The sequence below is a fragment of the Rhinopithecus bieti genome, unplaced genomic scaffold, assembly GCF_001698545.2.
Source record: "Rhinopithecus bieti isolate Rb0 unplaced genomic scaffold, ASM169854v2 scaffold_1673, whole genome shotgun sequence".
Classification (NCBI taxonomy): Eukaryota; Metazoa; Chordata; class Mammalia; order Primates; family Cercopithecidae; genus Rhinopithecus; species Rhinopithecus bieti.
Window position 1 is genome coordinate 894,223 of NW_016804690.1, and position 26,766 is coordinate 920,988.

The 26,766-nt window shown below is 47.0% G+C and overlaps 1 protein-coding gene across 1 annotated transcript in view; it reads left to right on the top strand.

Moving 5' to 3' along the window:
* CAPN8 (calpain 8) overlaps positions 1–26,766 on the top strand; it is a 77,033-nt gene that overhangs the window by 42,858 nt on the left and 7,409 nt on the right. The window contains exons 7-16 of the mRNA XM_017869954.1: positions 1,075–1,160; positions 3,738–3,812; positions 4,551–4,711; positions 7,817–7,992; positions 11,693–11,704; positions 14,568–14,779; positions 16,856–16,892; positions 21,909–21,977; positions 24,778–24,835; positions 26,433–26,497. Coding sequence (XP_017725443.1) covers positions 1,075–1,160; positions 3,738–3,812; positions 4,551–4,711; positions 7,817–7,992; positions 11,693–11,704; positions 14,568–14,779; positions 16,856–16,892; positions 21,909–21,977; positions 24,778–24,835; positions 26,433–26,497 — 951 coding nt within the window. The remainder of the gene's footprint in view (positions 1–1,074; positions 1,161–3,737; positions 3,813–4,550; positions 4,712–7,816; positions 7,993–11,692; positions 11,705–14,567; positions 14,780–16,855; positions 16,893–21,908; positions 21,978–24,777; positions 24,836–26,432; positions 26,498–26,766) is intronic.

The window sequence follows — 26,766 nt, forward strand, 5'->3', positions numbered from 1 at the left end:
TTTTTTTAGATGGAGTCTCGCTCTGTTACCAGGCTGGAGTGCAGTGGCACAATCTCGGCTCACTGCAACCTCCGACTCCCTGGTTCAAGTGATTCTCCTGCCTCAGCCTTCTGAGTAGCTGGGATTACAGGCACGCACCACCACACCCAGCTAATTTCTTTTTGTATTTTTAGTAGCAACGGGGTTTCACCATGTTGACTAGAATGGTCTCGGTCTCCTGACCTTGTAATGTGCTGCCTCAGCCTCCCAAAGTGCTGGGATAACAGGCGTGAGCCACTGCACCTGACCCAAATACACTCTTTAATGAAGTTAATCTCACAAACGGGAATTTAACATATACATGTAAACATTGGGCTAGGTGAGTTGGGGGATACACAGGAAATGAAGACAATGAGGACCTTACAGCTTATGCAGTTGGTGTGTGCACATGGGAATGCAGGTGTGTGTGCAGGGCGCAAGGGGCTTATGCTTGAGTGTTCAATAAATAGGCGAAAGCAGTATATGTGGATTTAGGAGTGTGGGCTTTGGAGACAGACTGCCTGGGTTCCCAGCCTGCACTCACCACTTACTAACTAGATGATCTTGGATAACATAACTTCTCTAAGTCTCAGATTTTTGAGCTATGAAATGAAGATAATTCTTTATCTTCTCAGGATTGTCATGAGTGTTAAATGAGGCAATAACGCATCTTAAATGCTTAGCACAACACCTCATCTATAGTACCTGCTCAATAAATGTTAACTGTCATGCTTTGGTGTTTGTTGGGAGGGCGTTTGTTATCATTAGGCCTCATGTATTAAGAGCTCAGTCAATCTTAGTCAACTATAAAATCTAAATCTGAGTTAAAGCAGACATAAGCTTGTTTTTGGGTTAGACTCACTCTTCATTTATTCAAACAAATTATGAAAAACAGAGTACTTGGCTCAAGCCTGAAAAGATGCGTTAAGGGAAAATAAAAAGTGTGGTCCTTTAGGAACATTTGAACAATTTAATGCAGATCCTCTCAGGTGCAGACATGCCTGCAAGGCAACAGGAACATAGTAAATCAGCTGCTTTTCTGTGTGGAATTTGCAGGTGGATTTCCAGGGCCATCCAGAGAGGCTGATCAGACTCAGGAATCCATGGGGTGAAGTGGAGTGGTCGGGAGCCTGGAGCGATGAGTAGGTTTTTCCCCTGCTTCTGCAATCCTCTCTCCCTCTGCGGAAGGGTGTTGTGTAAAACACACAATTATGATATCGATGTCACAGTGAGTTCATCAGCACGTCCTGTCTGCAGATCACACAGTGTGTTCAGCAAAGAGTATTAAATGGATCCAGGCTGAGGAAAGCAAAATAAAAACCACTGGGCTGTATTCTTCGATTCTGGCTTTCTGCTTTGGCATTTGAAAGTTTGGCGGCTCTGTGGAATTTTGCTTCGCGCTGAAAGGTTTTTGTGTTTTTTTACCTGACACACTGTGCTGGTCCAAAGGTCAAATCGATCACTCACAGTCTGTTTCTTTCCACTCCACAAACACTGGACACTCTGACAAAGGCCAAACCCCTCAGCACCAAGAAGAAACAAGGATGCTGAGAAAATGAAATTTGACCCTAGGAGCCCTGGGCCCTGGCAGCAGTGATGAATGAGGCAGCGGCACTCGCTCCTGCCCTGTGTAGGTTTCATCACTGACTGGAGAGACTCCTCTTGGGCAGGCCTCTTTGCTGAGTTGGTCAGAGGTGGTGATGTCCCAGGACAGCTGTGCCCTGGAATCTATGCCCCCATGATGCAGGAGGATGGAAAGCATAGGATGGTTTCTGTCCAGTAAGCACAGCTGGCCTGGGGGAGGCAGGTTAGTGTGGAGAAGGAATTAGAATTAGCCAGTCTTGGCCGGGTACAGTGGCTCACGCCTGTAATTCTAACACTTTGGGAGGCCTAGGCAGGTGGATCACTTGAGCTCAGGAGTTTGAGACCAGCCTGACCAACATGGTGAAACCCTGTCTCTACTAAAAGTACAAAAATTAGCTGGAAGTCACTTGAACCAAGGAGGCGGAGGTTGCAGTGAGCTGAGATTGTGCCACTGCACTCCAGCCTGGGCAACAGAGTGAGACTCCGTTTAAATAATGATAATAATAATAATAATAATAATAATAATAATAATTAGCCAGTCTCATGGACAAAGAACCACCAGAAATGAAATTGGTCACAATAATGCCCCCTTCTAATATATCCTTAATCCTCAAGTGCTGTCGGTACTCTGTGATGCCACCAGGGCTCTCGAAGGGCATCACCACATTTAACCACAGCATCATGACTGGTCATGACTGCACAGAGGGGTAGTAACTCCCTTCAGGGTTGTGTCATGAAGAAACATGTGTCTCTAGGGCCACACATGAGCCTCCTGTAGGAAGGATTTTTCATTCCACTGCCTAAGTTTGAGCAAAACCCAAAACCTCCGTTCTGCCAACTTCCCTAAAAGGATGACAGGGCTATGTGAAATTGAAACCCTGAATTTGGGTCATTCTTATCAAAAGTCACTTACCGAGCTGTCCAAAGGGCTTGTTTGACTTTCTCTCCTTTCCCTGAGCACCCGCTGCCTGGCAGGTGGGAGGTGGTGACTGTCAAGGCCTGGAGGCCCCACCAGCTGGAGATGCAACCTGGGATAGTTACATATATCAGCTGTTGGAGAAGGAGGGTGCTGAATCTCTAAGGCGACATCCCTAAGCTCAGCCCAGGGATTAGTGAGATTTTACTTTAAAAAAAAAAGTAAAAAAAACAAAAACAAAAACCAATTGGAGCAGTAGGTCAGATCTAGAATTTTCCAACTCCTGCCCTAATCTTTGTTTATAACAAGCACATTCTGAGATTTGATTTTAATCAAATTAATGTTTCAATGAATTGAAGAGGCCCTGGGAACTGTCCTGCTGACCCCCAGGGCCTTAAAGCCTAGCTTGGAGGGAGAGGCTGGGCTGGATTGTGCCACAGCTTTATGCTGGGGAGAGAAGGTGCTTAGGTTTTGCCGAAGGTATTCAAGCAGGGATTTTTTTATTTTTATTTTTATTTTTTAAGATGGATCTTGCTGCTGCTCTGTTACTTAGATGTCACATACCTATTTCAGGAAAACCTAACTTTGTAAAGGTCAGGAAGCTGGAGATGGCGTTCGAACAAAGTGCATGGATATCTCCCTTGAAAGGCCACCAGCAGGAGGTCTCATGGGTTGACATTACTTCTGGGAAATTGCCGTAAAACTGGGCTGGATGATCATTCTTGCAGGTGGAAGGAAGTGAACCAAGTCCATGTCCCCAGAGCCGGTTAGACTCTGTCAGCATATTCACCCCAGACTGCTGGATAAGCCAGAGTGACAAGTGACTAATGGGTACTGGAATGCCTGCCTTTCTAGTGACAAGAACTCATCCATGTCCTCTCCTGTGCCTCCCCATTCCTGAGAACAGGGGCCTGGGAGTCTTAATTAGAAATGTCAAATGTGCCTGGAGAGTAAAAATTAGAGAATAATGTTTGAGCCCTAATGTTCCTGTCACATGTCCAAGGCCACCCTGCTAGTGCCCATGGAGTCCATGTCCTGGGTCTGTGTCCCTTCCCTAGACAGTGAGCTCACCCCACCCTGTCCATCCTGCCTTTCTGTCTGCATGTGGTGCTTTTGGTATTTTGTTTCTGGCTCTTGGGGGAAGTTTGGGTGCAGTAAACAGCTTGCCCTGTGTGTAGAACCCCTCAGAAGCGACCACCTCTGCTTGTTTTCCCCTCAGTGCACCAGAGTGGAACCACATAGACCCCCGGCAGAAGGAAGAACTGGACAAGAAAGTTGAGGATGGAGAATTCTGGTGAGTTTTCCGCTGAAGCGCTGTCCCATTGGTGATGGGTCCATTTTCCGTTCTGATGTGGGTGCAGCCAGTCTCTAGGTCTTCCAGGAAGGCAACATGGTTCCTGACCATGATGAATTCATTCTTCTCCTCCTTTTGTCCTGGTAAAATTCCACCTCTATACCAGCACATCTAAAGCTCTGAAACCATGATATCTGGGCCCTCAGCCTGGCTTAACTGTCAGCCTGTCTTTCTCAGTTCTACTATCTTTCTAATGAACTGAGAGCACTGCTTCTATCTGTTTAAGCTAAGATTTACCTACCATCAATATGGGATAACTTCCTTTGCTAGTGAACTAAGGAAGATAATAAGGATACTCCTTGAATATGGTACAGCTTAACTATACATCACTCTGAATTAAACAAAAATAAACCTCTTGTGAGCTTAGACTTAACCCAATCTAGAGGCAGAGGCTTTGTCGAGATGACCTCCTGGGGTCTTTTGAAGTTTACAGTTCAGATCCTTTGCTTGGCTTTTAAGATACGTGAGGGGGGCTCCCTATAAGAGCCAAGAAGCTAGCGCTAGTGAAGAATGCGGATTGTCGTCTCTGCGTGTTTGTATCAGTGTGCTGCAGGAAAGATCATGCTAGCCCACGGCCTCTAGGGCCTGTGCCACGGCTCCTTCCCGTGCCCGGTATGCGTGCCTTTAATCACAACCCAGCCCTCTTCACTGAGAGCCCTCTGGTGCCTCTGCCCCCAGGATGTCATTTTCAGATTTCGTGAGGCAATTCTCTCGGTTGGAGATCTGCAACCTGTCCCCGGACTCTCTGAGTAGTGAGGAGGTGCACAAATGGAACCTGGTCCTGTTCAATGGCCGCTGGATCCGGGGCTCCACAGCTGGGGGCTGCCAGAACTACCCAGGTAAGGTGAAGGGCTGCCTCGGCCCAACCTCCTCCAGCTTATCCTCCTTGAACTGGGTCACTTTATATCATTTTTTTGTTGGTATTTTGTGTGTTTTTTTGAGACAGGGCCTTGCTCTGTTGCCCGGGTTGAAGTGTAGTGGTGCGATTTCTGCTCATCACAACCTCTGCCTCCCAGGCTCAAGTGATCCTCTCAACTCAGTCTCCTCAGTAGCTGGGACCACAGGCACACACCACCAGGCCTGTCTAATTTTTAAAAAAATTTTTGTAGAGACAGGGTCTCACCATGTTGCCCAGGCCGGTCTCGAACTCCTAGGCTCAAGTGATCCACCAACTTTGGCCTCCCAATGTTCTGGGATTACAGTTGTGAGCCACTGTGCACAGCCCCATATGTTAATCTTTGGATAAGGCCTTTGGACTTTGTTCTTTGACTTCTGGGCACCCTCTGGAGGTCCTGCTTCTCCCTAGGGCTTGGGGGCCAGGGTTGTGAGGGTGGGCAGTGGCTCTGCAGCCACTCAGCTGCAGCCTGAACTGTGTGTTCAAACCATCCCTGCTTTGCCCACCCTCCCCTCCCCCAAAGGACATGCTTTCCACACTAACCCTGCTCTTAGCACCTTATGCTAAGGCCTCCTGTTCTTCCTTTGGGTTTTTGCCCCTTCCTCCCCACTCCCCCAACCCAGCTGGCTAACAGTCATCCCGCTGAGCTCTGGGACAGAGTGGCTGATGGTGTGCTAGGGGAACACGGGTACAACATCTGCCGTTTCAATAGACTGCATCCATTAGAGCTGCTGTTTCACTGTGTGTTTGTGCCTGAGTTGGAGGTGGAGGGCAAAGACAGTGTGGTCCGTGGTGGCCACACACAGGGCATGCATGTCATGGGGACTCAGTCCCTGGTGGAGATAGCATGGTGATAGTATAGGCAGGTTGCATGGCCTCCGCACTAACCCTGGGTCCTCACTTGATGAAAAGTGGGAAGCTTTCCTGGCTCACAGAAGATCACTAATGTGTCCCCTGTGTAGGCTCCTCCTAGGTTGAACCAGCTGAGGCAGCACCTGATGAAGAAACTCGGGAAAACAGCCCCATATCTCTAAGGAGAAATGAAGAAAAGCAAATCCTGCTCTCTCTACTTTTCACCTCCTGCTCCCCATGCTCCCTGCCTGGTTTGCTGTTGATGTGTTTATTGACTTAGACTGTAAGCACATGAGGCAGGGCCAGTCACTTTTTTCTCTTGAACAGAGCTCACTGCAGGGCTGTGCTCAGTGCTAGTGAAGCAACATTAGAATAAAACCCCACCTGGGTGCAATGCTGGGTCTTGACAAGTTCTCTCTTCTTTCATCACCCATCCAACCCAAAGCTCCCAGTTCAGGCAGCTGTGACCAGAGTGCTGAACAGAGAGGAAGGAAAGGGGTCCACGTCCTGCCCTTGTTGTTTGATTTAGACCCTGGGAAGGGCATTTCCCTCTTCTGAGCTTCAGTTTCCTAATCCTCCAGATGGAGTTCGATCTTTGAACCTTACTGGGTCACTGTGAGCCTTGGAACACAGTGTGTAGGAAAGCACTTTGTAAACTGTGTAGCATTATATAAACGGGACGCATTGTTTTACGGCCCATTCTCTTCCTCCAGTACTGTTAAGGAGTAAACAAAAAATGTATGGATTGCAGTAATGTTGCATTTGGGAGAAATTAAAATCTGCTCACCATTAGCAAGCTCTTAGAAAATGTGTAGGAGATTTGCATGGATCATTTTTGGAGCTCAGAACCATAGGGGGTGCCCTAGGTATCTGCAAACACCAAATCACAATCCCATCCTTGCCGTCAACTAGCTGTCAGGAAGACATGGATAGTTCCTGCCCTTTGGTAGTGATGGAAGTATAGGCGATTACGGAATTTTTTCTGTCTCCTCTGGAATCCACAGATATCTGACTTTAAAATCCATACACTTGAGCCCTAAAATCAATCAATCAATCAAACAAACAAACAAACCTGGAACTGGGAATTCTGGGAAGGTGGAATTGAATAAGAAATCCTACTGTAAAGAAAAGTGATAATCAATGGCTCTTGGTCACCTGTGAATGCCTTGTTATTTTTCAAGTTAGACTCTTCTTTAAAGGATGTAAGGAAAAATCCCATGCCCTTCCACTTCTTTTTTCCTCCAGGGCACATGGTTATTGAAATTGTTGAGGCCCTAGAGTGGAGACACCTGTCAGGCATGTCTTCTGCAATTATGCTCTGCCACCGGACTCTGTCATAGACTTGCTGCGTGTCCTTGGATGATCCTTTTAACCTCTCTGTGGCTTGGCTTGTGTACTTACTATTCTGAGAGATTTTTTAAAATCCATCTTTGAAATGAGGGAGTCTTTTTCAATATCCATAGGTGGTGTGGCAAGACTGCTTCTTAACTGCCAACTGTGATTCCTCATGCATTATTAAATGACTTTCTCTTGAAGAAAGTGTGTCTCGTCAGTAGGCTGCGACACTGAAGCCATCCTGTAAGGCCCCTGGGGTGATGGACAGCAGAGTAGTTCTCAGGGGTGCTGCCGGCTGTGCTCTGCAGCTGGGGCCCTCTCAGAGGGAGAATAGGTGTCAATCAGATGGCAAGAGCAGTTGTCTTTATAGTGTCAGGCAGAGACCTCTTTCGTAGCTAGTCTCTTCTGGGACTTTCTCCTCTTCTGTCCTGGGGACATGGTTTTTACCCAGAGATCTCCCTTCCTCCAGAAGGTGGGTTTGCCTTCACAGGTCAAGTGCTGAGAGCAAGGTGATGTTAAGTCTTTCCCCAGGAAGACTTGGAGGCAGTGCTGCCCAGTGTGGCCCTCGGATCACGGGATCCTGAATATTCCCAGTCAAGCGCTTCTGGGCTCCTGGTTGATCAAATGGACAAGCACACATTTCCAATTGCGATGGGATATGTCTGTGTGTGTGGATGTGTAGGGAGGTAGGAGGAAATTCCTGACCACCTTGTAAAGAACACTTTCTGAGGCCCGCTTACTAGGCACAGTTTGGACAGAGCTGTGCATTCATTAGGATGATCAAGGTTCTTCCTTTTACTTTATTCTTCTTCATCTCCTCACCCGCTACATGGGGAATCACCATCACCTGGGTGACTTCCAGCCACTTACTGGACCAATCCTCAGTTCAAAATCCATTTGGATGAAGTGGATGAAGACCAGGAGGAGAGCATCGGAGAACCCTGCTGTACAGTGCTGCTGGGTCTGATGCAGAAAAATCGCAGGCAACGGAAGAGGATAGGACAGGGCATGCTTAGCATCGGCTATGCTATCTACCAGGTACTGCTGTGCTGGATTTGTCCTTCATTACACACTTTATGTTTTGGGGCTGAATATCTTGGCCAGTCATTGTAGCACATCTTTCTTATTGCTGGAGTATTCCTAATCGAGAAGTGCCCTTGCTCCCCTATATAACAATCCCAGTGGCCTTACTGAGGCCTGAATTCCACAATTAGAGATTCATTCCTATGGCTTAAGTCTCTGCTGTTAACACCGAGATGTGTGACACATTAACCTTTGCCTGTCATTGAGGGCTCAGTGTACAGGTGTTCATTGGACTCTTTTCCAAGTACAGGCTTCCCCAGTGACAAGAGCCAAGAACATGGGGGCATAAGGCACTTGAGGTGGCACAAGGAGGATGAGGGGCATCACTGAGTCAGGGAAGGAGGCTGGATATGGGAGCCAAAGACAACTATTCCCTGGGAGGCCTTGAGACACTTGGAGCACACAGAGCATGAGCTGGGGTGATGGAAACCACGTGCCCGTTTTCAGTTCTGGTGTCTCTGGAGTCTGGAATACAGCTGACTCTGGGCTCACGCTGCAGTCCCTGGCTAACGTGCCAGTTTTCCTGGCAGCCACCCCTCTACAGACTTAACAGCCTCACAGATATATTAAAGTAAGACCTTTGTGTCTTGACAAGTCTAGCCAGAAATAAATTGGAATCCACTTTTTTATACAGGCAAAGACTCCTTTTAACAAATTCCAGCGGGACTTATGGTGGTTGTTTTTTAAAACAATTTTGTTAAAAGAATTTCTTGGGAAAAATACAATTCTAATCAGGAAGACCAAGAGCTGACTGGAGGCCCAATATCTCAGTATAAATTAATGTATGAAAAAATATTGTAATAAGAAACCAGTAAGGAAATAGTGCAATTGTCAAGATCCTATCTGCACCCCACCCTTTATTTCTCATATTCTGGAATTTAGGGCTTTAGCATTTAGGGTGTATATGTGTATGTGTACACATGCACGGGCACGTGAGTGTATTTTATGTTGAGGAATGGGAGTTGGAAAATAATTGCTAATTGATGGCAGGAGAAAGGAATTGCAAATAAATAAGCTCCGATTCTACTCCAGCTTAGCTCTTTCATCTCCACCTAGAATGTTAGTAGCACAAAGCCAGACTCTGTTTGAAGAGATAAAAACCTGTTTAGACACTTAGTGTATGCACATCAAGTCAACAAACTTTAATGAGCATCTACTATGTGCTGGGTGCTGTACTATAAGCTGAGGACATGAAGGAATATCACATAGTTACTGTCCTCAAGGTGCTCACAATCTGAAGTGGAAAGTCAAATGCACACTCCACTGGCAACAGAGCAGGGCAGATCTGCTGTGATGGGGACCAGACACAATGGGCTGGGGTCACCTCAGCTTCATGAAGGAGGAGATTTTGATGAGAACCTTGAAAGATGAGCTGGATTTCAAGGGAGAACATTCCAGCCAAAAGGATATTTCTTGACAGTGTGAAAGTTAAATGATGGTTTTGGAGAGTCGATAGTAGGTGGGCATGGATGCAGGGTGGGCTACTCAGTTCTTCATCCATCAGGTCTACCTTTTTGTTTTTGAGATGGAGTCTCGCTGTGTTGCCCAGGCTGGAGTGCAGTGTTGTGAACTCAGCTCACTGCAACCTCCATCTCCCAGGTTCAAGCAATTGTCCTGCCTCAGCCTCTTGATTGGCTGGGATTACAGGTGCATGCCACCACATCTAGCTGATTTTTGTATTTTTAGTAGAAATGGGGTTTCATCCCTGTTGGCCAGGCTGGTCTCAAACTCCTGACCTCAGGTGATCCACCCTCTTTGGCCTCCCAAAGTGCTGGAATTACAGGCGTGAGCCACCACACTCGGCCAGGCCTACCTTATATAACCAGACCAGCAAAGCATTCTTTCAAACGGACTGAAATAGCTTTGTGTGGCATGACATTTGCACTCATAAATAATATATAAAGCATATCAGTTTTTTAGTCATCAAATTACAGCTGCTTAAAAAATATTCCATTGTATGTGATCTGTGGTCCTTCTACATCTGGCCACAGGCATATAATTTAGAGCATGACATCCGTAAGTGAAAACAGTTTAAAAGTCAGGTTAAGAGGGTATCAGGAGTAGCTGGGGTTATAGGGAGTAGCTGGGGTTGCAGGGAGTGGGTGCCATATTCTTATTCCTTATATTCTCTCCTCTTGCTTTAACTGGAGTTTGGATTGAGGATGAAAACCTGCTGCTGACTGAGAAGCAGCCAGGTGCCTCCAAAGGCTAAAGAGCCCTCCTTGTCTGGCCTCCTCTCTCTCCCCTTTATCTTCCTGCAGTGATGCCAGGCCAGTGTGTCATTTGCAGTCAGGATCCTGCATTTCAAAGATGACTGTTTCTTTCCATCCACCCACGGGCAGTGGCTAAGGCCTGCTTCCTTACCTTGTTGCTCTGGATTTGTGCCACCAAGAGGCCCCACCTGCCTGGCTCAGTTCCTGTTGGGTGATTCTTGGCAGGGTGAATCTGGAGCATATTGATGGCACCGGAGGTGGTCAAGTTGTTTGTGAAAAGATGGCCCAAGGGGTTAGGAAAGCCCCTGCCAAGGGTGTGTAAAGGCCAGGAGCCAAGAGGAAGATACTTGTGAGGCCTCTGCATGGGTGATTTTGGTTTTACACTCAAAATTAGAGGAATGACTATGACCCTGGACTCTTCTGCTTCTGCTGCCAATGACACAGGGGGCTCCAGAAGTGAGCATGCTAGCATTTTCCCTAATATTGTTGTTTCTCAGAGTTATAGGCAGTTGACCATAGACCTAAGTCACAAACAATGGTTATAATGGTCTTCTGGTCAAAAGGGCCTATGTGCCAGGGACAAAGAATGGAAAGGGACAAATTGGGGGGTTTGAATCCTCTTCTCTAGCCTGGCATAGGAACCCCAGGCATGGGGAAGCTCCTACTCTGGATCTGAGAGCTACTCTCTTGTGGGAGTCAACACTTCCAGTTGCATAAAATAGAGCCTAACTTGAGCTAGGGTAGTGAAAAGAATATACCAGCTCATGAAACCAAAGCAAGGGAAGGAGATGGAGGCTTGGGACAAGGGACTTAGATACTACCAGGATTATTTCTCTTGACATCTCCTCCCTAGTGTTGATGACATTGTGCTAGTCTAGATTTCTTCATTCCCTAATATCACTAGCATTAAGAAAGGAGCCCCTTCTGTTAGTTCTGATTCAGAAATCCCAGAGAAGTAAGTCTCTGATGGGCTCAGCTTGGGTCACGTGCCTATTCTTGACCCATTTCACCACAGCCAAGGGCAGAATAAACTATGGCTCAGGTTAACTGAGATTCCCTCACTCTGGTCAAGCTCTTGATCTTGGACTCTAGGTCTGTAGGTCTATAAGAAGAGATTAGCTCTCATTGAAAGCCCAAGGCTATTACTCTTGAAGAATTTGAGATCTTGGTAGATTCTACAACTAGAAAAGTATGAAAGTAGAACTTAGAAATCTGGTGGGCCCCCACCAGATTTCTAGGATCCTGTTTATAGATGGCCTTGAAATTCATCAATAATGTTCCAGTTTCAGAAATGCTGACTGGCTTCTCACTTTAGCACAAATGTCTTCCTCAGTGGCCCCAGGACTGCACAGTCTGTCTGCAAGACATAGGAAGGGAGGAAAAGGAGCAGAAGGAGGACCTTGGAGCTCTCAGGTGACCTGCTCTTTTCTTCTGCCCCACAGGTTCCCAAGGAGGTGTGTGAGTGCTGACAGAAATTCCTTCCTTTGGTGAGAAATAGTTTGGCTGCCTTCAGGATGGGCAGCCGGCAGCATCTGTTTCCTGTGATAGAAACTGGTTGTTCCACAGCTCTTACATGATGCAGTCATGAATCAAACCACATGAGTAGGCTGGTAGCTCTGAGAGTGGGTGAGGACCACTGCAAGTCCCATCTGTCAGGCCCTCATAGAAGGAACAGTGGTGACCTTTCCCCCCATACCCCTGCTGGTCTGAACAACGTGATTCCAATGGGTAGCCAAAGTTGAGAACCAGTGTTCTTTCTGGGCTTCCTCCTGCTGGAGTCAGTTGCACTAATTAGGTAGAGGTGTATTTACCCTGCTGCAGCTTTACCCCAGTTCTTCTGGGTTTTCAAACTTGGCTAGCCATGAAGCATGTGCCAACAAGGCTCAATTCATCAGGTCTAGTGTACGCCTTGGTCCAAGGCTGCAGATTACTGGTCCACCTGCCCTTGACTCACAAAGTGCATGTTATTGATTACGGAGGGAACAGACAAGCAAGTGAATGGTTTAGAGCAAATACTTCTTACTGATGCAGGACAGGTGAGCCCTCAAATTGGGGCTTAGCCTGGGAGGGTTCTTGGCTTCACCCAGGAAAAATTTCAAGGACCAGCCAGTGGTGTTAGACAGCAACTTTTATTGAAGTGGCAGGGTAGAGCAGCAGCAGAGGTCCTTGCAGAGCAGGGCTACCTCATAGCCAGTGAGCCCAGAGTAGCAGCTGACAGGCAGTTCCACACTCATACCAACTTTTAATTATATGCAAATTAAGGGGCAGATTATGCAGAAATTTCTAGAAAAAGAGTGTTAACATCTGGCTTGTCAGGTTGTTGCCATGGAAAGGGGCAGTAACTTCTGGATGTTGCCAAGGCAACAGTAAACTGATATAGCACACTGATGGTTATGTCTTACGGAGAGGTGCTTTCACCTCTTCCCTGTTTCAGCTAGTGCTCCATTTGGTCCAGCCCCCTGCTAGGAGTTGAGTCCTACTACCAGAAAATAATTAAAACCAAAGCTGAGTTAAGTCTGGGTGATGGTGGTTCCCATCAGAAATGCCCCATTTCTATGAGTGAGAGGTGATGTACACACACAATGGAGCTTTCTCCAGTAGCACCTCACAGTGCCCTCAATGTGTTACCCTGGATCCTGTGCTCTGCAAGTGCCAGGGGGCCTTCAGGACAACAGTTGTCAAACTTAGAATGTGCTTCTGAATCCCCTAGAATGCTTTTTAAAGCACAGATTTTGGGTCCCGCTCCTGGAGTTTCTGATTCTTTCAGTCTAGGGTGGGGCCTGAGAATTTGCATTCTAACAAGTTACCCTGGGGTGCTGCTGTTGATCCTGACCCCACACTGAGAACCACCCTTAGTTAAGCCTGCCCAACTTCCATCCTGTCATTTTGAACTGTGCTATGTCAAGGGCAGATGTGGGGGCCAGGGACCTTGTGGCACCTGCTTACTTGGGGTCCCTGGTAGGACAGAGTCTTACCCAGATCTTGCCTCAGTGTTCTTCAGTCCCCACTCTGGCCTCCCAAATAGGACTTCTCTAACCTGCTCCACCCTGGATTCTTGCTGGAACTCAGTTTGCCCCCTTCCCAACCCAAGCCAAATTAGAATAGCTTCCCTACTTCAACTCTCCTGAGTGCTTTCTCCTGCTAGTGCCCTGTCTCCTCCCTTTGCTACCATCAGGTATGGCAAGAATGACCTTTAACTCATGACATGTAGGCCTTGGTCACGTCCACGCTGGCCACACCGCCAGCATTCTCCTGCCCAGAGTGTAAGCATTTTTAGGGAGAATCTCAAGGACTGTGGGCACCCTAGTGGCCGGGTCAGTGAGGACTTCCTGGGGGCTCTATGTGGAGTCCTGGCTAGGGTAGTGGGGGCAGGTGGCCTGCTTCCTTCTTTGCTTGGCAGATCTATAATGCAAAGAGGGTCTGATGACCACGAGTGAACACTGTCCACTCTGGGGTGGACATTTCAGCTCCAGGTCACACAGAAGCTATAGCCCTTGCAGCGTATCAGCACCTGGCCTCTGTCACAGGCATCTTGATGAAGATTGATCGTAAAGACGCAGTGCTATGGGGAGGCTTAATTACAGCAATAATAATGTTGGCACCTGTGTTTTGGAAGCACTGTGCAGTCACTAATTAGCCTGTGTCATGCATCAACAGCCTCCCACCTCCCCGCAACAAATAAGTGGGTCCTGGAGAGCATCATCGCCTGTTGAGGAGAGTCGAGGCCCTGGGGAGGCTGGGGGGACTCCGGATTAGGCCTAGCTGTAGCTGCCCCCACTGCCTGTCTCTTTTAGAGCTGCCTCCCTGGGCTCCCAGACTGACCATCGCAGTCTCTTTACAGAGCAGTTTTCCCAGATAGTCAAAGGTGAGCAAGTTTTTGTGGCAGCTTTTGCTTGAGGACTAGGATTTAAGCTCTTTTATCCAGCCTTGGGCCTGTACTGGGAAGGTCAGTGCCACACTTCCAGAGACAGCTGCAGAATAAAAGAGTCTATTGGATTAGAGAGGAAAAATATCCAGACAGAAGCTGAGTGCACACTAGAGATCCTGCTACTCAACCTTCATTTAACTGGGGAGGCCCACAGGTCAAGGTCACAAAGGCAAGATCAATGCCTCAAACAGGGCCTGGCACCCAGAAGGCACTCAATATACACTTGATGATTGACATACAGTGAGTTCACAACAGAATCCGTGGCCTCCTGATTCTTAGTGCAATGGTAAAAATCAATAATTCCTAAATTAGCACGATAAAGCTGAACTCTTGGGCTCTCATCTTCCAGGATTTAGCAATAAATTGACTCTGCCTATTGTTTTGTGCAGCTGGAGAGTCACACGGATGCACACGTGGGCTGGGATTTCTTCCTGGACTACCAGCCTTCGGCGCGCACCAGCACCTATGTCAACCTGCGGGAGGTCTCTGGCCGGGCCCGGCTGCCCCCTGGGGAGTACCTGGTGGTGCCATCCACGTTTGAGCCCTTCAAAGACGGCGAGTTCTGCTTGAGAGTGTTTTCGGAGAAGAAGGCCCAGGCCCTGTGTGTCTCCTTCCCTCCGTGGTGGGGAACAGTTGTCTGTGGGCCCACAAAGGGAAGTGGCCCCATGCAGGTGCAGGACCCACCCCAGTTCCCAGTACATGTTCCCAGAAGAAAGCTCTAAGAAACTACAAGGCCAAAGGACCCTTCGCTGGGTGTCCCCCTCCTACCCCTCCACCTTGCTCTATAGGTCAAGGAGAGAAGGGGAACCAGGAGACCAGCAGCGGCCTGGACTGGGGCTCCCACCCCTGCAGAAGGAGCATGTGAGGCCCTGAGAGCGGGACCTGAACCGGAGTACCCCCTCCTCCCCTCACACACACCCCCCATATACACACCACACATACACACATACACACACATACACCACACACATACACACCACACACATACACACACGCCACACACGTACACACCACACGCCACACAAACATGCACCACATACCACACACCACACAAACATGCACCACATACCACACACATACATCACACACATACACACCACACACATACACACACGCCACACACGTACACACCACACGCCACACAAACATGCACCACATACCACACACATACATCACACACACACCACACGCCACACAAACATGCACCATGTACCACACACATACACCACACACATACACACCACACACATACACCATACACATACACACCACACACATACACACACGCCACACACATACACACCACACGCCACACAAACATGCACCACATACCACACACACGTCACACACACACCACACAACACACATACACAACACACACACTCCACTCACACACACCATGTATGTACACACCACACACATGCACTACATACATACACACCACATGCCACATATACACACCACAAACACATACACAACATGCACATTCTCCACTCACACACGTACACCACACACATGCTCCACTCACACACACTATGTATACACCACACACATATACACATGACATGTACCACCTACACACATATACATACCACATACCACACACATACTCCACTCACACATAACACATATATACCACACATATCATGCACACACACCACACATACATACCACACACACCCCACACATACACAACACACACACACCAGGTATACACTACATGTACACACCATGTACATACAACATACCATGATACACATACACCATGTACACACACATACACACACTACACATCAGTCATACACTGTACACTATATACCACATACATCCCCCATACATAACTATACATGTGCCATATACACACACCACGGACACACCATGCACACACATATACCACACAACACACACACATGAACATTATATATTACATATCACACACATCACATACTACACAAACTATACACACTACACATACACACCACACATATACATCACACACACAACATGTATACCACACACGCAGCACACATACTACAAGCACATGCACACCACACATTACATACCACACACACCAAACACACCACACACCATACGTACACACTGCACACATCACACATCGTACAGTACACACACCGTACACCACTCACACCATGTACATACAGTGTACACTCCACACAATCACACAGCACACACTCATACCACATACACACTATATACATACTATTCACACACACCACATACATATGATACACACATACATACCCCACAGCACACACAACATCTATGCACCCCTGCAAGGACTGTGAGCTTGCTGGCTCAGCCCCAGCGGACATGTCAACAGGGATCATCCTTCTGGGGAATTCTGTCCCTACCTTACCCCAGTTACCATTCTTGTCCCTGGGAGTGATCCATCAGGGTGAACACTCTGGAATCCTCGAAGGGCCAATTGCACTGGGAAGCTCTTGTCTCTGATGAAAAACTCAGGGTGGGGTGGAGGTTGAGGAGGTGAGGGAGACGAATCCTGGCTAAAGATTCTGTTTATGCAGTTTTTAGTAGGAAATGAAGTCTGGGGTGTGAGGCCAATCTCTCAGGAGGGCCAAAATCTTCCTCAAAGAACCCAGCCATTAGCTGTATGTTTTGTACTCATGTTAGGTTTATTTCTTTCTTTGTATTTCAGAGAAATTGGGGATGTGGTAGCTGGAAACCCACATGAGGTATGCAATCTCTTTGTATGCCAAACTCTGACACTGTTGCATAGCAGTCATTCCAGGTTTCTTATTGATTCCTCAGAATTCTTTATGTATTAAGGATAGTAACTTCTTATTAGTTAGGGCCACAACATTTTCTAGTCCCTGTCTCTTCCTGATGAAGATGAGACAGAAGTAGCTCTGGAACCCAGGCTTTGTAATATATCCCTATCCCCTGGGGGAGGTCTTAGCGTCGTCTTCCATGTTTGATAAGCAGGACCCACAGATAGAGCACCCACTGTGCCTAAGTTGTTCTGTGAAGGATAGAGAAGTCCATGGTAGAACAGATCTAGTGTCCTGCTCTTGGATTGACCTCCAGTCTTTTGGAGGACAAATGATGAAAATATACACAAAAGATGAAGAAAAGAACACACCAGAAAACCCATCTAAACTTGAGGACGTGTAATCTGAGGGGTGCTGGGGGAGTGCCTAGTCTGGGAAAGCCCCATGGAGATAGTTCTGAGCCGACTTTGGAGGAAGAAAGATGTAGGGTTTGCGGTGTGGGTTCACCACCTGACTCCCTTTATCCCTCACTGTGCCTTCAATGTACTGTCCTTGCCCTCAGATGGTGGGTGTGCCGGGTGATGGGTATGTTGGGTGCTGCTGCTCCCTGAGAGCCATGCTGTGTCTGTGGCCAGTGGGCCTGGGGTGGGGCAGGACCATCTACATGGGGGCACAGGCCCATCTTGCACCCCTCCGTCCAACACTGATGTGTCTCTGGCTGCAGATGCCACACGGAGTGCTCCCAGCTGCTGGGCTTGGCATCTTCAGCTGAACGGGGGTGAGGGCAGACATATTCTGTGATTTGACATGTATCAAATTTACAGGCTCCTGTTTCTGCCGATGCATGAGATGGTGCCAAATAAGGATCCATCTTGCCCTGGGGGTTTTTATTGTGAGTTTATCAGATAGAAAATGCATGTCCCACGTCTGTTTTTTCTTTTTTTTTTGAAAGTTTTTTTTTTTATTATTATACTTTAAGTTTCTAGGTACATGTGCCACAATGTACAGGTTTGTTACATATGATTATACATGTGCCATGTTGGTGTGCTGCACCCATTAACTCGTTCATTTAACATTAGGGTATATCTCCTAATGCATATCCCTCTCTCCTCCCCTCTCCCCACAATAGGCCCCAGTGTGTAATTTCCCCTTCCTGTGGTCCAAATGTCTCATTGTTCAATTCCCCTATGAGTGAGAACATGTTGGTATTTGGTTTTCTGTTCTTGGGATAGTTGCTGAGAATGATGGTTCAGGCTGCATCCCTGTCCCTAAAAGGACATAGAACTCATCCTTTTTTATGGCTGCATAGATTCCATGGTGTATATGTACCACATTTTCTTAATCCAGTCTGTCACTGGATGACTTTGGGTTGATTCCAAGTCTATTGCATATTGTGAATAGTAGCTGCAATAAACATACGTGTGGCATGTTTTCTTTACAGGCAGCATGACTTATAATCCTTTGGGTATATCCCCAGTAATGGGATGGTTGGGTCAAATGGTATTTCTAGTTCCAGATCCTTGAGGAATTGTCACACTGGTTTCCACAATGGTTGAACTAGTTTACAGTCCCACCAACAGTGTAAAAGTGTTCCTATTTCTCCACATCCTCTCCAGCACCTGTTGTTTCCTGCCTTTTTAATGATTGCCATTCTAACTGGTGTGAGATGGTATCTCATTGTGGTTTTGATTTGCATTTCTCTGATGGGGAGTGATTCCAGTTAGTTTCTGAACTGGTGTGACTGCTTCCCTGCGCACTGTAGTTCAGCCAGTGGTCAAAAGCGGCCCCTCCCTCGAGTCGGTGGCAATACCTGGCACCAGAGGCCTTTTCTATGCTTGTGACTCTTGGTGATCTGAGCTGGGCAGAATTTTCCCTCCTACACTTGCCTCAGTTGCCGATGCCGGCTCAGCCTTCTCACTGCTCCCAGGAGGACTTATCGCTCACAGTGGCATCTCTTTCTATGGGTCCCAGGCATATTAGAAAGGCTGCTGTTTGCCAGTGTAGAGCATGGAACTGAGCTTGAATTCAGGTGCTAAGAATTATTCTCCCTCCTTTTTTGTGTGGGAAGGGCAGGGTTCTGCTAAATCAACTTCAACTGATTCTAAGCCCCCCTTGCACCAGGTTGGCAGGAGTACAATTTTAGTCACTACTGGGACTTCCCATCTCCACCTCCCATGGTATTGGGGTTTTCTAAAGCCCCCAAGCAACAGGAAGTCTCTTCTGGTCCTGGGTCCATACTGGTTACCCCTGTGGTCAGCTCACAGGTTCCTTTATGACTGACAGCTCTTGGGCTTCTGTGCTCAGCATGGGGCCTAGAATCTTTGGTGAACTGGGAGTCCTCAGGCCAATGGTCAAGCCTCCCCTGCTGAGGTACCAGGACATGGCTAAGGAGCCATTCAAGGGTTCCCATATCCTCAAGATCCTGCAAACTTCAACATCTTCTTGGTCTCAGGGAAACCCTGCTTTTTCTTTTTAGGGCACCACTGTGCTGTGACTCTCTCTCTCTCTCTCTCACACACACACACACAAACACTCCAGAATACAGGATAATGTCCTCAGGGGACTCAGGACTTTACAGGAGACAGGAAGGGCTATTGCCTTCAGGAACTTCTGTTTTACTCCCTGCAGAAATCTTCAAGTCACAAACAGTTGGACATTCGAAGAGCAGAATCACCTGCTTTGAATGAGGGAAGGAAAAATTACATGGTGAACAAACACACTCTTGGAATTTAGCCATGTTCACTTTGAGCAGGGTTGTAAAGATATTCCCAACATGTGATATAATGAATAACAAGAAAATAATTCCTTGCTTTTGCCATGCTGCCATACCATTTGCAAAGCATTTTCATATAGATTGTATCAGGCAAATAGAAGATTCTACTATAATAAGTTCCTTGAGAACAAAAACTATGCCTTGTTCACCATTGCATTCAGACGCAGGTTCTGAACAGTTCCCAACATGTGCCAGGTATTCAGTAAATCTTTTTCTGAATGAACGAATTGTGAAGAACCACAGTTGCAACCATGTACACACGTTTCCCTCATTCCCAGTGTCCAAAAATTCCCTCGTTTCCAATGATAGCCAATAGTGACGGGGTGCCTGCTCTGCGCCTGTGTGTGTCCATGTCCATATACTGTTTTGTTGTTTTTTTATATGCAACTTTATGCTTTTTCCCCAGAATAATAGAATATTACTCCATGTCCAGAATTTATGGACATCTCACAAGATTTTGGTATACTGCATTACATGAATGATATAATGTTGTTTTTTCCCTTACAAAACCACTTTAAAATCATAGATGTGTGATGAGAAACGATGTGTTTATCATTTTTTCTTCTAAAAATCTAGATGCATTTTTGGATTAGCACATCTTCTATGTAAAACAGCATGGTAGACGTTAATATCCTCATTCTACACGTGAGGAAACAGCCCCAGAGAGGCTGAGAGTAGTCAGATGCAGAGAGCATCTTCTGTGATGATCATTCCAGAGGGTGGTGGAGAAACGCATAGGCTGGAGTTTAATCCTGGCTTCACTGTTTACTAGCTGTGTGATCTTGGCCTGTTACATAATATTTAAAATGAAGTAACATTTACAATTCCAGTTTATCCATTGGTGAAGTGTGGACAGTAATGAGACGAACCTCACAGGACAGTCATGAATATTAAATGAAATAATCCATGCAAAGTACCTGACAGGTAGTAAGTACTCAACAAAGACAAGTATTAACACTACAGTGGTTATCCTTATGAGTACAGCATCATCAAGCTATATTGGGCCTTTCGTACTCATCTTAGTTTTATGCATGAGTAGTTTTGGAATGCATGATAGTTTTGGAAGAAACTGACCCGGCTTTCTAGAAATTTCATGTCATCTGGGAAGCTGTCACTTTTCCATTCTGTCTTGTGGTGACAACTGGGCATTGTTCTATTTTGGGCAGAGCCCACTGTCACATCAGAAAGTCTCTGGACAGAAGCATTTATATATTGGTTTGTAATTTCCAAAGGACTTTGACTCACATTAGCTCCCATTTGATTCCCAAAATGGCCCCATGAAAATGGTCAGGTTAAGTCAATATTAGAGTAGAGGCCATGGATGTTCAGAGCCCTGAGATAGTGTCCAGTAACGGGCCAATCTGCTATTAGAACTCCTGGGTTCTAGTTCTGCTCTTTCTACTAGGCCATGTTCTCAACTACTTTTGAAATCATGTTGCTCTTTGTGAATCTGATGAAAGCTAAGAAAATTTTTTTTTTCTGAGACAAGGTCTCACTCTGTCACCCAGGCTGGAGTGCAGTGGTACAGTCTTGGCTCACTGCGGCCTCAGCCTTCTGAGCTCAAGCGACCCTCCTACCTCAGCCCCCCAAGTAGGTGGGACTACAAGTGTGCGCCACTACACCCAGCTAATTTTTGAATTTTTTGTAGAAATGGGGTTTCACCGTGTTGCCCAGGCTAGTCTTAAACTCCTGGGTTCACGTGACCTGCCTGCCTCAGCCTCCCAAAGCATTAGGATTTCAGGTGTGAGCCACCGTGCCCAGCCAAAAATGCATTTAAATATGACCCCAAGTTTTCACGCAATTTCTGGAGTTCTGACTCCTTGGAAAATTATCAGTGGTTCCCTTAGGAGTCCACAGATTCACACCAAGATTTTCTGGTGTCGGTGTCATTTTCTGAAAGTGGTTCCGGTTGTAACCTGAATTCAGAAATTCTGGGTTGGTGGGGCTCACTTCCCCAAATCACTTAGAGAGAAAACTGCTAGGCCCCAGGGCTGCCTCCCTGCTCATCCCTGCTGGAATGTAAGATCCCTGGGGCCAGAACCTTGGCTTTCTCTTGGTTTACCACCATGTGCCCCCACTTAGCCCAAAGCCTGGCACACAGTAGGTACATCATAGATACTAAAGGATGAAGGAATGAATTTTAAATCTTTGTCTTTCATTCTCCTTGACGATTCCCATTTTAACTTTGCAAATGTCCTTCTTTTTAGCCACATCCCAGTGAGGTGGATCAGGAAGACAGCCAGTTCAAGAGCCTGTTTGAGAAGCTGGCAGAGAAGGTGAGTGGAGGGCAAACACGGCTTCCCAGGTGGGCAGGAGAATATTCAGGAATGCTCAGGTCACTTCAATCTTTACTCCCTGAGGTCTCTAGGAATAAAAAGGCTGAGACTTAGATCTCAGGGGCCCCCAGCTTCTGTGTTTATCACCGTCCTGTCTTAAGATCGAAGACCTTTCCTACATTGCTTGGGAATTGGTACTGAGGCCACTTATCTTGCTGCATTGACTGACTCTTGAGAAAATAGAAAAGCCAGATCTCCAGGTCCTGCCAAATGCTTTCTGTTTGCAAATTGGCCCTGTCAGATTGGAACCGCTGAATAAAAAGCTGGGACGGCAAAACCTCTCCAAATCGATATGCTTCAGAGTGGGGATTGCCCAGTCAAAGTGGAAGCCAGCTCAGCTAACCTGGCTTGGGATTAGTGTGCAGGACTAGCCCTGTTCCCTGTCACTGTCTTGCAGCCCTGCCTGCCCTCTGGGAGACCAGCAGCCTGAGGAATCCAAGCTTTGCCTGATATGAATGTAACTTGGGCACTTGAGCAGAGAAAAAAGAACCCCCGATCCTTCTCCCCTGCCCTGGCTTGCATTCACTTTGGTAGCAACCCGGTGGGGGCCATAAGTCAAAGCATAGCTAGGACTTGAAATGTCAAAACCTGCCCCATAAATACAGTGAACGTGTTGCTCTTTGGAGGATAATAAAGTGTGTGAAAAGGACCCCGAAGAGGAAAAAAACAATGGTCTCCACCACCCCCCCAGGGAAGCTCGGGGCGACTTTCTAGACTTAAGGATAAAATAGAAGAAAAGACATCAGAATCCCTCGCAGGAAATAAAACCTGGGAACAGTTTCTTTGCATAGCTATTGAATAAAACCTTTGCAAAGATAAGCCAATTTATGTTTTAGATGGATTTATAGGCCAGTATTTTTGCTAACAAAACCTTGTTTCCTTAGCTGCCAAGGGGTCATATTTTATTAAGAACATCAAGAATGATGAAAGGAAAAGCTCATATTTGCATAGTTCTTCATGCACCTTATCTTACTTTTCTCTCTGGCTGCATGGGGTGGTATTGGTCACTCTCCTTGCTCTGCTTGTAAAGTGACCTGCACAGAGAGGTTAAGGAGCTGGCTGAAGTACAAGGCCTCATGAGAGATGGGGTCAAGGTCCAAATGTAGACTCTCGACATCCCATTTCTTTCCTGGCAGGCTAATGGGGGTGGTCTTCTAACCCCAGAGGCTTTTTAAAGGGGCCTCAGGTCTGTTTTTTTTGAGACGGACTCTTGCTCTGTGACCCAGGCTGGAGTGCAGTGGTGTGATCTCAGCTCACTGCAACCTCTGCCTTCCGGGTTCAAGCGACTCCCGTGCCTCAGCCTTCCAAGTAGCTGGGACTACAGATGCCAGCCACCATGCCTGGATAATTTTTGCATTTTTAGTAGAGACAGGGTTTTGCCACATTGGCCAGGCTGGTCTCGAACTCCTGAGCTCAGGTGATACACCCCCCTCAGCCTCCCAAAGTGCTGGGATTACAGGTGTGAGCAACCGTGCCTGGCCCAGGTCCTCAGGCCTTATTATTGGGACTGACCACTCTGTGCTGGGGTGAAGCCAGTTGTCTTCAGAGGAGACACTGCTTTGTGCAGCTCTTGCCTCTCATTTCCAGTAGAATTGCCAGGGTCTGGCTAGTGGAGGATGGGAAGATGGAAAGTGACTGGGCTAAAGTCACATGATGAATAAGGGACTGGGTTCAGACTGGGACCCAGACATCAGCCCAACACCCTTTCTCTGCATTTCATTGGTCATCCTGCCTGAGATCTGTCCTCCGTCTGACAGTTAAGGGATGACTTTTCTCTCTGACTCAGTGTTTATCCCAGATGCACACAGAATATCCTATTCTCTCAATCTCTGTCCCCAGTTTGAGATGGGCTCCTGTGTGAAATACCAATTCCTGTAGGTGCAGTGGGGAAAGCTGGCACTTTGGGGTGAACCAACCTTAGGTTCCAGCTCTGCCTCTTGGTAGCTACAAACCACAAGCAATTATGTCACATGAAAATGACAAATGATGTTGTATGTATACAGTTCTCAGCAGTTTACAAAATCATGACTTCCTTAACTCGAAAATGGCTGTGGAACTGTTGTGAGGATTTAAGGATCTTCCACACTGGCTCTGGCACATCTGGTTCAATCCTATCATTGCTGTTCCTGTTACTTTATCCCTGTTCAAGAGAGCCCTGTGAAAGGCAGCAGGACCCTGGCATGGCAGTCTTCTGCACACTGCATACCACACTCATGGCACTAACACACCTCTGGCCAGGCTGCTGGGGTCCCCAAAACAAGAGGAGAATTTGAGTTTTTAAAGATGTCACTTGCTTTTAAAATCACAGTGTTGACCGGGCACGGTGACTCATGCCTGTAATCCCAGCACTTTGGGAAGCCGAGGGGGGCGGATCATGATGTCAGGAATTCGACATCATCCTGGCCAACATGGTGAAACTCTTGTCTCTACTAAAAATACAAAAATTAGCCAGGCGTGGTGGCATGCGTCTGTAGTCTCAGCTACTTAGGAGGCTGAGGCAGGAGAATCGCTTGAGCCTGGGAGGTGGAGGTTGCAGTGAGTAGAGATCGCACCACTACACTCCAGCCCGGGTGACAGAGCAAGGCTCTGTCTCAAAAACAAAAGCAAAAACAAAAACAAAACAAAAGTCACAGGGCCAGTGGACCCAGTGTCTGACTGTGAGGAAGCACTGCATTAATTCACTGTCTTGAAACAACTTGTCAGGGTCTGACATGGTTTGCATTTGGGTTCCTCTTTCTAGGATTCTGAGATTACTGCCAATGCACTCAAGATGCTTTTGAATGAGGCGTTTTCCAAACGTAAGTTCCTTCTTGGGGTCTTTCAGAAAATCTGTAGGAGATGCTGGGACGGGGTGAGGGAGGGGCAGGCATTGGACTGGGAGCACCACAGGTAGGAGAAAGGGCTTTGGTGTCTGACCCCAGGGATCCTGATTCAGTCCAGCAAGACAAGAGGGGAAGAAGGAGAGGCAGGAGAGGGGGAGATGATGGTGGAGTTGAAGGCGGGGCTGGCGCTGGCGACCAGCCAGCCCCTGCGGGAACAAAGCTCCGTAGTGTCAAATGAAATTGCAGGCTGAGTCCCAGGAGAAAAAATCCCTGGGCTGGGATTGACTTAAGTGAAATTTTTTCACAAAATTAATAACTTGGATACCGTGGAAACCTCTGCAGATGAAAGATCCAGTTCTGTAGCACATCTTGGGGGAAGGAGGAAGGAGGGATGATTCTGACTCTCCTAGACTGTCCTCAGTTCCCCATCTTTAGATTTTTGCAAGCCTCAGAGCTGTCAGAGGGTCAAACTGCACTCAGGAGGAAAGATTTGCATCTCCCCTCTGAGCCCCAGCCCATAGAAAGCCACAGGGAGTTGGTTTCTCTCCGAGTCCAGGGATGGGCCAGGTTAAGTCTTCCAGTGAGTGATGGGCTCTCATTCACTCACTGCAGCAGGACTGGGCTTGAGAATTCAGGAAGCAGAGGTTTGGCCCAGGAACCAAGTCATACCCCTCCCAGGGACGAACCCAGGGCTGAGCAGATAGATCCCCAGGGCCCAGAGCACAGGCCCATCTCCTCTCCAAACCACTCTTGCTCCTGCAGTTGTGGAAGAGTGGAGAGAAAGAAAGGGGGTTGCAGGGTCTTTGGCACCTGTCTTGGCTCTCAGGTATATGGAAGGTGAGGGTGGAGACCAGGGATGGCTGGAGCTCCAGTGACATGCCTGCAATTTAGTAAGGAAGGGCAGCAGCTGTCATTGAGTGGCTGTATGTTGTGATTAAAAGCTCAGGCTGTGGAGATGGCTGGCCTGCATTTAACTCCTAGCTTTGCCCCCTACTGGTTATGACCTTGAGCAAATCATATAATCGCTCTGGGACTCAGTTTCCTCATCTATAAAATGGGTATAATGATAGCATCTACCACATGGAGTTATTTTGAAGAGTATCTGTGCAGTGCTTATAACAATACCTAGCCATATAAAGTTAGTTGTTTTATTAAGAACTTATCATATATCAAGCCTGGGCTAAAACTTCACTTCTATTATCTCAATTAATACCCAACCAGTCTTTGGGGGCAATTATGGTCATTGTTACTGTTATGATTATTCCCAGATGATGGAGGAGGAAATTAAAGCACAAATATATTAATTTGCTGAAGTCTGTGGCTTGTGGGGAGCCAAGCCAAGGTTCAGATGCTGTACTTGGATGCTGGCGCTTGTCCGTTCTATCTCCCAGGGCACCAAGAGGCTCAGGCATATCTGCCCACAAGCCTGCCATGACGCTCTCCTCATTTGGCAGAGACCAAGTTTGGCTCCACACTCTTGGATGGTATCTTTGCGAGTCTTCTACCTTGGAGGTTCTTTCCCTCACCTTCAAATGATCCAATTCCCACTCCCCTTTTCTATTTAAATGTTTAGGAACAGACATAACGTTCGATGGATTCAACATCAACACTTGCAGGGAAATGATCAGTCTGTTGGATGTATCCTTTAAATGTTGTATTATTTTTTTACTTTCGTCCTGTTTTTAAAGACTCCTCCACCTTTTCCAGCTAGAAGGAAAGGAAGGGTAAAAAATGGGAAGGGGAACGAGCAGGCATGGAGCATATGTCAGGGATTGTACTTGAAGCCTCAAAGGAAAATGTATCATATCATGGATGTGCCTCAAAAAGCTTGAGATTATCTCTGTTTCACAGGTAAAGAAACCGAGGTGTGCAGTTTTTAGGTGACTTATTTAAAATCATGTAATCTG